At 45.0% G+C, this 13,931-nt stretch overlaps 1 protein-coding gene across 1 annotated transcript; it reads left to right on the top strand.

Moving 5' to 3' along the window:
* Nucleotides 1–272: 272 nt before the first annotated feature.
* LOC311122347 (cationic amino acid transporter 2-like) lies at nt 273–13,086 on the top strand (the record flags this gene model as incomplete). Its single annotated transcript, XM_084196720.1, has 9 exons — nt 273–440; nt 3,255–3,456; nt 7,105–7,260; nt 8,121–8,286; nt 9,938–10,074; nt 10,428–10,650; nt 12,340–12,476; nt 12,742–12,844; nt 12,953–13,086. Coding segments are annotated over 9 exons (1,426 nt in total), but the record flags the coding sequence as incomplete, so codon positions are not given.
* Nucleotides 13,087–13,931: the final 845 nt, after the last annotated feature.

Genomic DNA, 13,931 nt, shown 5'->3' with positions numbered 1-13,931 from the left:
TTAGAAAGTAATGTTCTTGAACATGTAGTCTGAAATGATTCAGCGTTAGGGGTGATCTGACAATTATTCACCGACATGTTCACTCATCCATCCATCCATCCATCCATCCATCCATCCATCCATCCATCCATCCATCCATCCATCCATCCATCCATCCATCCATCCATCCATCTCTACCCCCCCCACACCCTCACTGATCCCCTTTTCTCTCTCTACCTTCTCTCTCTTCCTCCCCCAACCCCTGACCCCTGACCCCTGACCCCAGTAGAAGGATGACCTGCCACTCATTGAGCTCCTTTGTTCGGAGCCTGTCCAGGAGAAAACCTCTGGAGCCCGAGGGAGAGGAGTCCACTTTCAACCGTTGTCTGACCACCCTGGACCTGGTGGCCCTAGGGGTGGGGAGTACCCTGGGGGCAGGGGTCTACGTTCTATCTGGAGAGGTATGGATACAACTTCTTCTTATTTAACTAACTTATTTTAACGTAACACTGTTGAGTTGGTGGCCCTAGGGGTGGGGACTACCTTGGGGGAGATGTATGGATACATATCTGATTGTTGCACTTATCCTCTTCTCTTTTTCACCTTCTTACCTTTTAACACTTTGAATGCTTTAACACTTAACCATACGTAACACTTTAACGTAACACTTCAACGTAACACTTTAACGTAACACTTTAACGTAACACTTTAACGTAACACTTTAACGTAACAATTCAACGTAACACTTTAACGTAACACTTTAACGTAACACTTCAACGTAACACTCTAACATAACACTCTAACGTAACACTTCAACGTAACACTCTAACGTAACACTTTAACGTAACAATTCAACGTAACACTTTAACGTAACACTTTAACGTAACACTTCAACGTAACACTCTAACGTAACACTTTAACGTAACACTTTAACGTAACACTTTAACGTAACACTTTAACGTAACACTTCAACGTAACACTTTAACGTTTAAAGACTCACTCCAACTATTTTATAACTGTTCCTGTTAAAAAACATTGTGAATACAGTAAGTACACTTAAGGGTAAAAAAAATTAAGATGTTTGGAGCAAAATAAGATTTTTTAGACACAACTGCAAACTTCACTGGAGTAGGCAATTCCAGGAGTTGGTCTAATGGTGCCCTCTGATGTCACCTGTGTAAGGCAGGGTCGTACTCTTCGAATGTTGTAGAGCATGAACCTACAGGATCGGGTCACCGCCTTGATGTTAGCGGAGAACGACAGGGTGTTGTCCAGGGTCACGCCAAGGCTCTTCACACTCTGGGAGGAGGACACAACGGAGTTGTCAACCGTGATGGCGAGATCATGGAACGGGCAGTCCTTCCCCGGGAGGAAGAGCAGCTCCGTCTTGCCGAGGTTCAGCTTGAGGTGGTCATCCACACTGATATGTCTGCCAGCCATGCAGAGATGCGATTCGCCACCTGGTTATCAGAAGGGGGAAAGGAGAAGATTAGTTGTGTGTCGTCTGCGTAGCAATGATAGGAGAGGCCATGTGAGGATATGACAGAGCCAAGTGACTTGGTGTATAGCGAGAATAGGAGAGGGCCTAGAACTGAGCCTTGGGGGACACCAGTGGTGAGAGCACGTGGTGCGGAGACAGATTCTCGCCACGCCACTTGGTAGGAGCGACCGGTCAGGTAGGACGCAATCCAAGAGTGAGCCGCGCCGGAGATGCCCAACTCGGAGAGGGTGGCGAGGAGGATCTGATGGTTCACAGTATCAAAGGCAGCAGACAGGTCTAGAAGGACAAGAGTAGAGGAGAGAGAGTTAGCTTTAGCAGTGCGGAGAGCCTCCGTGACACAGAGAAGAGCAGTCTCAGTTGAATGACCAGTCTTGAAACCTGACTGGTTTGGATCGAGAAGGTCATTCTGAGAGAGATAGCAAGAGAGTTGGCTAAAGACGGCACGCTCAAGAGTTTTGGAGAGAAATGAAAGAAGGGATACTGGTCTGTAGTTGTTGACATCAGAGGGATCGAGTGTTGGTTTTTTGAGAAGGGGTGCAACTCTCGCTCTCTTGAAGACGGAAGGGACATAGCCAGCGGTCAAGGATGAGTTGATGAGCGAGGAGAGGTAAGGGAGAAGGTCACCGGAGATGGTCTGGAGAAGAGAGGAGGGGATAGGGTCAAGCGGGCAGGTTGTTGGGCGGCCGGCCGTCAGAAGTCGCAAGATTTCATCTGGAGAGAGAGGGGAGAAAGAAGTCAAAGCATAGGGTAGTTCAGTGTGAGCAGGACCAGCAGTGTCATTTGACTTAACAAACGAGGATCGGATGTCGTCAACCTTCTTTTCAAAATGGTTGACGAAGTCATCCACAGAGAGGGAGGGGGGGGGGGGGATTCAGCAGGGAGGAGAAGGTGGCAAAGAGCTTCCTAGGGTTAGAGGCAGATGCTTGGAATTTAGAGTGATGCAAGAGTAAACAGTGCAAGACTGACAGGAACGACTCTTGACAGGAATGATATGTTGGTCTAAAGCAAGGAGGGGGCTACTCTGATGGTATTTGATGAAGGCATTGGCAAAATCTGGTGCTTTTATCACAAAATGAACAATCATTAGGAACATTTTAGTTCAGCCGCCTCATTACTTTAACACTTTAACTTAACACTGTAACACTTACATTTACATTTAAGTCATTTAGCAGACGCTTCTATCCAGAGCGACTAACACTTCAACACTTAAAGGAGAATTGTGCTTTTTTACAACCAAATCTCAATTTTTTATGTAAATGGCATGTTACAGAAGGGTGCGATTTCATTTGTTTTTGAGAAACTTACCCCAACCAGTGAATCACTTCCTCATTCTCTCTGTGCAGTACGGGGGCTCTGAAAAAACATGAACAAATGCTCCAAAAATACTTTACATTCTAGAAACGGAAACGCTCTGTGTAGTGATGCAGGTCTTTAGATGCTGTACACATGAAATTGTGTCATTTCGAACATAATATTTTATTTTGTTTGCGACTTGAGCGATACCGCTCCGTCCATTCAAGCAGCAGGCTACATGGAAAATGGAACAACTGGAAAGGAATGCACAATGAGGATGAGGAAGTGAATGGCTGGTTGAGGTAAGTAAAATAAAAAAAAGTGTCTGGATCTTTCTATAACGTTCTTGGGAGTTTTCACTTGCCACTGGGCTTCTGCTTCTGCATTGCTTGCTCTTTGGGGTTTTGGCCGGGTATCTGGAAACTGGTGATGTAAAAAGGGCTTTATAAAATCAATTTCATTGATTTATCATGTCTATTAGGTTGCTAGGACGTCGTCAGGTCCCAGCATCATCATATCCTTCTTCATCGCTGCCTTGGCCTCCATTTTTGCCGGCTTGTGCTACGCTGAGTTTGGGGCCCGCGTCCCCAAAACGGGGTCTGCGTATCTGTACAGCTATGTGACGGTGGGAGAGCTACTGGCGTTTATTACCGGGTGGAATCTGTTGCTGTCCTACGTCATAGGTAAGATACAACACCATAATACTTCATTCTAGTTCAGGCGTTTTATTAGGTACACCACCCCGTTCACGAAAAATGGATTGCTTCCACAGTCACGTGGCTTGCTATGTAAAGCAGGCAGACAGGCATCGAGGCATTCAGTTACTGATCGACTGAACGTTAGAATGGGCAAAACGAGTGACCTAAGTGACTTTGATCGTCGGTGCCAGACGCGCCGGATCCAGTATCTCAGAAACGGACGCCCTCCTGGGCTTTTCACGTATGACAGTGTCTAGGGTTTACCGAGAATGGTGCGACAAACAAAAAAAACATCCAGTCAGAGGCAGTCCTGTGGGCAAAAATAGCTTGTTGATGAGAGAGGTCGAAGGAGAATGGCAAGAATCATGAAAGCTAACAGGAGGGCCACAAACAGACAAATAACGGCGCAGTACAACAGCGGTGTGCAGAACGGCATCTCGGAAACACACAACTCGTCGCTCCTTGTCACGGCTGGGCTATAGCAGCAGACGACCACACCGGGTTCCTCTCCTATCAGCTAAAAACAAGAAGGAGCAGGCCATCACCAACACTGGACAAAACATCGCCTGGAACATGACAGTGAGTTCAGTTTACTTGAGCGGCCTACGCAGTCCCCAGACCTCAACCCAATAGAGCATCTTTGGGATGAGATGGAACGGGCTGTTTGCAGCATGAATGTACCACCGTCCAATCTGCAGCAACTGTGTGATGTCATCGCGTCAGCGTGGACCAACATCCCTCTGGAATGTTTCCGACACCTTGTAGAATGCCCTTAAGAATTCTGGCTATTCTGGAGGGAAAGGGGGGTCCGACCCGGTACTAGATGTGAGTGTATATCTATATTGAGGCATAAACAACATGTTTACATTATTATTAGTATAACATTGGCTCCCGAGTGTAACGCAAAACGTTTTGTCTCAGTGCATGGGAACATTGAGAACCATAAATGATCAACCATAAACACAAGACTGTCTTCCTTTAACTTTTCATCTCTGACTTTAACCCCCTGCAGTAAAATGTTGATTCACCATCATCCATTTATTTGTTCCAGCATAGTACAGAGTGTGGTGGAGAAATCAGAATTAGCTAGGTAACATAGATAATTAAGACGTCTTATCTGCAGAATATGCTTATGTGATTGAACTGTTGAACTCTTGATATTAGAGTTCAGCTGCACTTCCTCCCTGATATGGGCCTCAGTCACCTGGGGCCCAGAGAGGGGAGAGGTCAGGCTTGTCTATCACATGTCCCTGTTGCTATGCGGAATACCAGAAAGAGAATAGGCCAAAGGAGGTCAGAAGGAAACATTGTTTCCATACGTGAATATGTGTCTTTGCCTATTGCAAACCATGTGAAGGGAAAGCGTGAGGAATGGGAACAAATCACTTGTCTCCACAATGTCTGTGTGTCAGTCACCCCCCTCCTTTGGGCCTTGGGGGAGATTGTTCTCTCCCCTGGTTCCCTTTCTGGAAAAGGTGGAAACTAACTAACAACAAATGTCCTTCTAAATTCTTAGTACTGAACAAAACAATGAGTTGTTTGTATTTGAGGCTAAGGTCTGGCACAGGATGTGTGGGGTTAGTGTCTGGAACCATTGTATGTTATCTCTGAGGTTGCACCTATCCTGACCCATCCTGAGATGGTACATAACCCAGAGGCTCACTCCACTCAGTTTTTGGTGTGGGTATTGTGACCAGCTCCCTTATCAATATGTTTTTAATAAAGTTAATATTCTGATTGGTGATTCACCTTGTCTCTCCTCATTATTGATTAAAATATCCACCAGGGGGTAGAGAGAGAGAGAGAGAGAGAGAGAGAGAGAGAGAGAGAGAGAGAGAGAGAGAGAGAGAGAGAGAGAGAGAGAGAGAGAGAGAGAGAGAGAGAGAGAGAGAGAGAGAGAGAGAGAGAGAGAGAGAGAGAGAGAGAGAGAGAGAGAGAGAGAGAGAGAGAGAGAGAGAGAGAGAGAGAGAGAGAGAGAGAGAGAGAGAGAGAGAGAGAGAGAGAGAGAGAGAGTACAGCAGTTTCAACCAGTAGGTGCTATAGTATGCTATTTTAAAACCAACTCCATGGCAGTTAAGTTAGCGCCTCTTGGGCAATACTGACCCATAAAAACTAATGTGATAGTTAAGAGTCCAGCCCTACTCACAGAAGTGAACTATCTGAGATACCTAACCTTAACCAACTGGAGTAATTGACCTAAGCTTAACCAATCACATTTCTTGCCTAAACTTAACCAATCACATTAATATCTGCCCTCGAGGGCGCTCTCTGTATGTACAATATCACACAACACAGTAAAATTATCATTCGTTATCTTCTCAGGGACACTGCATGATAAAACGATGAGTACTGATCGATGGATTGATCGTGTAGCACTTTACAGTCGTACCCATATACGGGTTGAAAATGGCAGATGAGGGGGCACTGATACACGGCTAAATTGCAACGCTTGTGGCTGTACAGTAACATGCTATAAATGACATCATAGATGTTTATTATTAAAAGATTATAAATGCTGAATGGGTTTTGACTGACAGCATCGTATGCAACGATACGTTTTCCCCATCCCTCCTGCTAATTGGGCAACTTTAGCAAATGCTTTACTGCCTGAGTGAGGGAAATGCTGTAAATTAAGACGACTCGACGTATTTTGAAAGATGACATTTTGAAGTTTATAATAAATGCCGCTTTGATGTCATGCACCCCTGAGTCCAAATGTGCACTTCACATAACATAAAACTCGTGGCGTATACAGTGTCAACATTTATGATCACTATGTTTAATGTACAGTTGCAAGATGACATGGGTGTCATACCCTGGGATTGTTCTGAACAGAATGAGCCTATGTTTGTTTATTGTAATTCCCCCGCGGCACCTGAATGCACTCAGGACTCCTTTCTATGGGCACCAAAATTACCATCTGTTTCTCTGATTTGCCTTGTGAAATAGAACAAGCTTTCAAATGAGGCCCACCAGATTGCGATTTATAATGGGCCAGTTTTTTGGATCGCGTAAACAACAACAGTAACTGTGTGATGGCGGGGATGCAGGGCTGCGTTCCAAACAAAACAACTACCAGTGTGCTTGCTCTAGTTCCTCAACAGCACAGCTAGGAGAGCTAAAAAAAAGCACCTTATAGTTGAAGACTCTTCTTTGAGTCATAAAAGTGCATTCAAATTACTTAGCAACTGTGTACACTTTGAAGAGGTGTGTGGCCACTTGGAGACACCAGTTAGTCCTCTCACTCAAACCCTTGGCATTTCTTTTGTCTTATGTTGTACCTACCCCACGTTTTCCACTAATATTCTTATCATGTTACTGAATGTATCCGGAGTATTTCGTTATCAACATATTGTGTCGAAAAGTACAGTAAATGTAAAATGCACATAAAATCAACAGTTTAATGTTTGAGGATTCAGTCTTGTTTCAGGTGAACTGTTGTGTCCTCAACTTTGGTCTAATCATTTTCCCATAATCTCCAACGGTTCCGTTGCAGTTGCTACCATGGTTATGCACGTGCTTTTCATCTGTCCTCTGTAAGAAACATATCCATAAAGGCCAATTGTTGATTGATTGATTGATTGATCCATCTATGGTCATATGGCTAATCTCCTCTTATCATTATCTTCTCAGGAACGTCCAGTGTGGCGAGGGCTTGGAGCGGAACCTTTGATGACCTCATCGGCAACGTCATGGGGAAGTTCTTCAAAGAAAACCTATATATGGGCCTCCCGGGCCTCGCAGAATACCCAGACTTCTTTGCTGCTGGGCTCATTATGCTCCTGGCAGGTAAACTGAATCTGATGATTGATTGATTGATTGATTGATCATTCGTTCGTTTAACAACATAGAGACATTAAAACTGTCTGGTACTGATGATGATGGTGATGATGGATGACGATGATGATGGCTGACGATGACGATAATGATTATGGTGATAACGATGATGATGATGGTGATGATGATGATGGTGGTGGCGATGATGATGGTGATGATGATGGTGATAACGATGATGGATGACGACGGTGATGATTATGATGATGGTGATGATGACGATGATGATGATGATGATGATGGTGATGATGATGATGGTGATGATGATGGTGATGATGATGATGGTGGTGGTGGAGATGATGATGATGATGATGATGATGGTGATGATGATGATGATGATGGTGGTGGAGATGATGATGATGATTATGGTGGTGATGATGATGGTGATGATGATGATGATGGTGATGATTATGATGATGATGGTGATTATGACGATGATGATGATGATGATGATGGTGATGATGATGATGGTGATGGTGATGATGACGATGGCGATGATGATGATGATGATGATGGTGATGATGACGATGATGATGATGATGATGATGGTGGTGATGATGATGATGATGATGATGGTGAGGATGTTGATGATGATGGTGATGATGATGATGATGATGATGATGGTGATGGTGATGATGACGATGATGATGATGATGATGATGGTGATGGTGATGATGACGATGACGATGATTATGATGATGGTGATGGTGATGATGACGATGACAATGACAATGACGATGACGATGATGATGATGATGATGATGATGATGATGATGATGATGAACACATGTTCCATGTGTTTCCGTCCTGTGAAGGTCTGCTGGCCTTTGGTGTCCAGGAATCGGCAATAGTCAACAAGATCTTCACGGCCATCAACATCCTGGTGCTTCTGTTTGTCATTGTAGCGGGCTTCGTCAAGGGAGACATCGGCAACTGGCAGATCAATCAGGAGGCGCTCATCAACGCTACAGCAGAATTCCAGTATGCAATATCCTTCATTATACCAAACTTGCTAGCAACATCAGTGGATGTTGAACACGTTTCTACAGGCAAACGTGTGTGAGTGTGTTATAGCAGTGGTATTAGCAGGAAATACTAGCGTGAATCTTTCAACCGAGATTTCTGGAAAACCAGGGAAGATTGGGAAAGTTACGAGTTTTGCAACCCTGTATATACAGTACCAGTCAAATGTTTGGACACACCTACTCATTCCAGGGTTTTTCTTTATTTTTACTATTTTCTACATTGTAGAATAATAATGAAAACATCAAAACTATGAAATTACACAGATGGAATCATGTAGTAACCAAAAAAGTGTTAAACAAATCAAAATATATTTTATATTTGAGATTTTTCAAATCACCACCCTTTGCCTTGATGACAGCTTTGCACACTCTTGGCATACTCTCAACCAGCTTCATGAGGTAGTCACCTGGAATGCATTTCAATTAACAGGTGTGCCTTCTTAAAAGTTAATTTGTGGAATTTCTTTCCTTCTTAATGCGTTTGAGCCAATCAGTTGTGTTGTGACAAGGTAGGGGGGGGTATACAGAAAATAGCCCTATTTGACCAAGTCCATATTATGGCAAGAACAGCTCAAATAAGCAAAGAGAAACGACAGTCCATCATTAATTTAAGACATGAAGGTCAGTCAATACGGTAAATATCAAGAACTGTCAAGAATGTTTCTTCAAGTGCAGTCGCAAAAACCATCAAGCGCTATGATGAAACTGGCTCTCATGAGGACCGCCACAGGAATGGAAGACCCAGAGTTACCTCTGCTGCAGGGGATAAGTTCACTAGAGTTACCAGCCTCAGAAATTGCAGCCAAGTCACAGACACATCTCAACATCAACTGTTCAGAGGGGACTGTGTGAATTTGAGATTTTTGGTTCCAACTGCGTGTCTTTGTGAGACGCGGTCTGGGTGAACGGATAATCTCCGCATGTGTATTTCCCACCGTAAAGCATGGAGGAGGACGTGTAATGGTGTGGGGGTGCTTTGCTGGTGACACGGTCTGTGATTTATTTAGAATTCAAGGCACACTTAACCAGCATGGCTACCACAGCGTTCTGCAGCGATACACCATCCCATCTGATTTGGGCTTAGTGGGACTATCATTTGTTTTTTAACAGGACAATGACCCAACACACCTCCAGGCTGTGCAAGGGCTATTTTATCAAGAAGGAGAGTGATGGAGTGCTGCATCAGAAGACCTGGCCTCCACAATCCCCCGACCTCAACCCAATTGAGATGGTTTGGGATGAGTCGGACCGCAGAGTGAAGGAAAAGCAGCAAACAAGTGCTCAGCATATATGGGAACTCCTTCAAAAAAGACTGTTGGAAAAGCATTCCAGGTGAAGCTGGTTGAGAGAATGCCAAGAGTGTGCAAAGCTGTCATAAAGGCAAAAGGGTGGCTATTTGAAGAATGTCAAATATAAAATATATTTTGATTTGTTTAACACTTTTTTGGTTACTGCATGATTCCATATGTGTTAGTTCATAGTTTTGATGTCTTCACTATTATTCTACAATGTAGAAAATAGTACAAATAAAGAAAAACCCTGGAATGAGTAGGTGTGTCCAAACATTTGACTGGTAGTGTATATGTCCTATGTTGTGACCTCTCCAGGAATCTAACCTCTACAGTCAATGTGACCAGTATATATGGGGATGGAGGGTTCTTCCCCTACGGTTTCGAAGGGACAATCTCCGGAGCCGCTACCTGTTTCTACGCCTTCGTAGGCTTCGACTGCATCGCCACAACAAGTAGGCCTGCTTTGATCTTTGAACACGCACGGACACACTAACCCATATATACATCAGAAACATATTCCATCCTACAGAAACATTGATAAAGCCAGGTGCTTCTCCAAGCTTTGTCCATACAGTATCTTTGGTAATGTCTACTCTACTCAGAATACCTTTTGGGTGAATATTTAGGCATACTCTAAGAGTCGATATTCCACACGATTCAACTTTGCTTGCTTAATTGACCAATATTGGCTGATTGATTGGTCGACTGATCGACCAATCTACTGATTGACTGATCGGCCAATCGACTGATGGACTGATTGATTGGCAGCGCTGCATTAATTAATTAATTCATTGTCTCTCTCCAGGTGAGGAGGTGAAGAACCCTCAGAAGTCCATCCCGCTGGGCATAGTGGCGTCTCTCCTCATCTGTTTCCTGGCCTACTTCGCAGTGTCAGCGGCCCTCACACTGATGATGCCCTACTACATGCTCAACGTTAACAGCCCGCTGCCCGTGGCCTTCGAGTACATCGGCTGGGCGCCCGCCAAGTATGTGGTGGCTGTCGGCTCGCTCTGCGCCCTCTCCACCAGGTAGGTAGGAGAACACGGGAAGTCACTGGTCAGTGATGTCACCATGCATCATTACAGTTGGTCGGTTGGCCTGTCTGTCTGTCTGTCTGTCTGTCTGTCTGTCTGTCTGTCTGTCTGTCTGTCTGTCTCCATTCTAAAAAGATATAAACCATATTTACCAGGGTGCAAATGCTTTGTAAATCTGGCCTCGTGTATTCTGTTGTTATAGTTGTTTTGCTGAGATTGTAACATGGCCCTGTGCTGAGTCTGCATGCCAAATGGCACCCTAATCCCTATGTAGTGCACTACCCCTGGTCAAAAGTGCACTATATAGGGAATAGTGTGCCATTTGGGACACAACCTGTGACTGTAACATGACTGATGGCTATCTGCGTCTGTCTGTCTCCTGTGACTGTAACATGACTGATGGCTATCTGCGTCTGTCTGTCTCCTGTGACTGTAACATGACTGATGGCTATCTGCGTCTGTCTGTCTCCTGTGACTGTAACATGACTGATGGCTATCTGCGTCTGTCTGTCTCCTGTGACTGTAACATGACTGATGGCTATCTGCGTCTGTCTGTCTCCTGTGACTGTAACATGACTGATGGCTATCTGCGTCTGTCTGTCTCCTGTGACTGTAACATGACTGATGGCTATCTGCGTCTGTCTGTCTCCTGTGACTGTAACATGACTGATGGCTATCTGCGTCTGTCTGTCTCCTGTGACTGTAACATGACTGATGGCTATCTGCGTCCGTCTGTCTGTCTCCTGTGCCTGTAACATGACTGATGGCTATCTGCATCTGTCTGTCTCCTGTGACTGTAACATGACTGATGGCTCTCTGCGTCTGTCTGTCTCCTGTGACTGTAACATGACTGATGGCTCTCTGCGTCTGTCTGTCTCCTGTGACTGTAACATGACTGATGGCTATCTGCGTCTGTCTGTCTTCTGTGACTGTAACATGACTGATGGCTATCTGCGTCTGTCTGTCTCCTGTGACTGTAACATGACTGATGGCTATCTGCGTCCGTCTGTCTGTCTCCTGTGACTGTAACATGACTGATGGCTATCTGCGTCCGTCTGTCTGTCTCCTGTGACTGTAACATGACTGATGGCTATCTGCGTCCGTCTGTCTGTCTCCTGTGACTGTAACATGACTGATGGCTCTCTGCGTCCGTCTGTCTGTCTCCTGTGACTGTAACATGACTGATGGCTATCTGCGTCCGTCTGTCTGTCTCCTGTGACTGTAACATGACTGATGGCTCTCTGCGTCCGTCTGTCTGTCTCCTGTGACTGTAACATGACTGATGGCTCTCTGCGTCCGTCTGTCTGTCTCCTGTGACTGTAACATGACTGATGGCTCTCTGTGTCTGTCTGTCTCCTGTGACTGTAACATGACTGATGGCTCTCTGTGTCTGTCTGTCTCCTGTGACTGTAACATGACTGATGGCTATCTGTCTGTCTCCTGTGACTGTAACATGACTGATGGCTCTCTGCGTCCGTCTGTCTGTCTCCTGTGACTGTAACATGACTGATGGCTATCTGCGTCCGTCTGTCTGTCTCCTGTGACTGTAACATGACTGATGGCTCTCTGCGTCCGTCTGTCTGTCTCCTGTGACTGTAACATGACTGATGGCTATCTGTCTGTCTCCTGTGACTGTAACATGACTGATGGCTCTCTGCGTCCGTCTGTCTGTCTCCTGTGCAGTCTGTTGGGTTCCATGTTCCCTATGCCCCGCGTACTGTTTGCTATGGCCAGAGACGGCCTCCTCTTCAAGCCCCTCAGTAAAGTCAGCGCCAGACAGAGTCCCGTCATCGCTACCCTCTCCTCCGGGGTCGTGGCAGGTAACACCCCATCGATCTCTATCTCTCTCTACCCTCTCCTCCGGGGTCGTGGCAGGTAACACCCCATCGATCTCTATCTCTCTCTCTCTCTCTCTCTCGATTTCGCGATCTCCCGATTTCCCGATCTCCCGATCTCCCGATCTCTCTCTCTTCCTCTCTCTCTTGTAGAGATATAAATAGTTTATTGTGTTTGGACTATGATATCTTTTGTGTAATGATTTATTTAAAATAAATACTTGAATGCTTGTTTTGTTTTCCTTTCCAGCGATAATGTCCCTGGTGTTTGACCTGAAAGCATTGGTTGATATGATGTCAATTGGGACACTCTTTGCCTACACACTTGTGGCTATATGCATTCTTATACTTAGGTAAGTATTTCACAAATATCCAAACTTAGATAAACAGCTGTCCTCTATTTAGCAAAATAAATAGATTTAGCAAAATAAACGGTACTAAGTTGACTTTATAACATCTAGGTACCAAGAGACCCAATCAGAAGACTCAGATCTCCAGATCCTTGAATCAAACACCAAGTTTGGTTGTCTCAAACCACCATCATTCCCAACATCGGGCACCTCGAAAACAGTCACAAATTTGACTGTATTTTCTGGTAAGCAAAACGGTTTGAGAAGAAATCTCCAGTAGATCTATCTTTAAAGTTGCCACTTTATAACAATGACGAATAATATTATTCAAAGATCTTCTACATTTTAAAGGTACTGGAGTATCTGCAGTGTAGCCTTCCACCTTTCTTTCGGTCATTCTTCCCTCGGCCTACTCTCTCTCTGTTCAGATGTTCTTCCATCGGCCTACTCTCTCTCTGTTCGGATGTTCTTTCCCTCACCCCCTTCCTCTCTCTCTCTGTTCAGATGTTCTTCCCTCGGCCTACTCTCTCTCTGTTCAGATGTTCTTCCATCAGCCTACTCTCTCTCTGTTCAGATGTTCTTCCCTCGGCCTACTCTCTCTCTGTTCAGATGTTCTTCCCATCAGCCTACTCTCTCTCTCTGTTCAGATGTTCTTCCATCGCCTACTCTCTCTCTGTTCAGATGTTCTTCCATCGGCCTACTCTCTCTCTGTTCAGATGTTCTTCCATCGGCCTACTCTCTCTCTGTTCAGATGTTCTTCCATCGGCCTACTCTCTCTCTGTTCAGATGTTCTTCCATCGGCCTACTCTCTCTCTGTTCAGATGTTCTTCCATCGGCCTACTCTCTCTCTGTTCAGATGTTCTTCCCTCACCCCCTTCCTACTCTCTCTCTGTTCAGATGTTCTTCCATCAGCCTACTCTCTCTCTGTTCAGATGTTCTTCCATCGGCCTACTCTCTCTCTGTTCAGATGTTCTTCCCTCACCCCCCTTCCTCTCTCTCTCTGTTCAGTTGTTCTTCCCTCACCCCCTTCCTCTCTCTCTCTGTTCAGATGTTCTTCCATCGGCCTACCCTCCTCTCCTCTTCTGTTCAA

The sequence above is a fragment of the Coregonus lavaretus genome, assembly GCF_964263955.1.
Source record: "Coregonus lavaretus genome assembly, contig: HAP1_SCAFFOLD_9290, whole genome shotgun sequence".
In the NCBI taxonomy this organism is placed as follows: Eukaryota; Metazoa; Chordata; class Actinopteri; order Salmoniformes; family Salmonidae; genus Coregonus; species Coregonus lavaretus.
The sequence above is the reverse complement of the archived record's forward strand: the minus strand, read 5'-3'. Positions and strand labels throughout refer to the sequence as shown.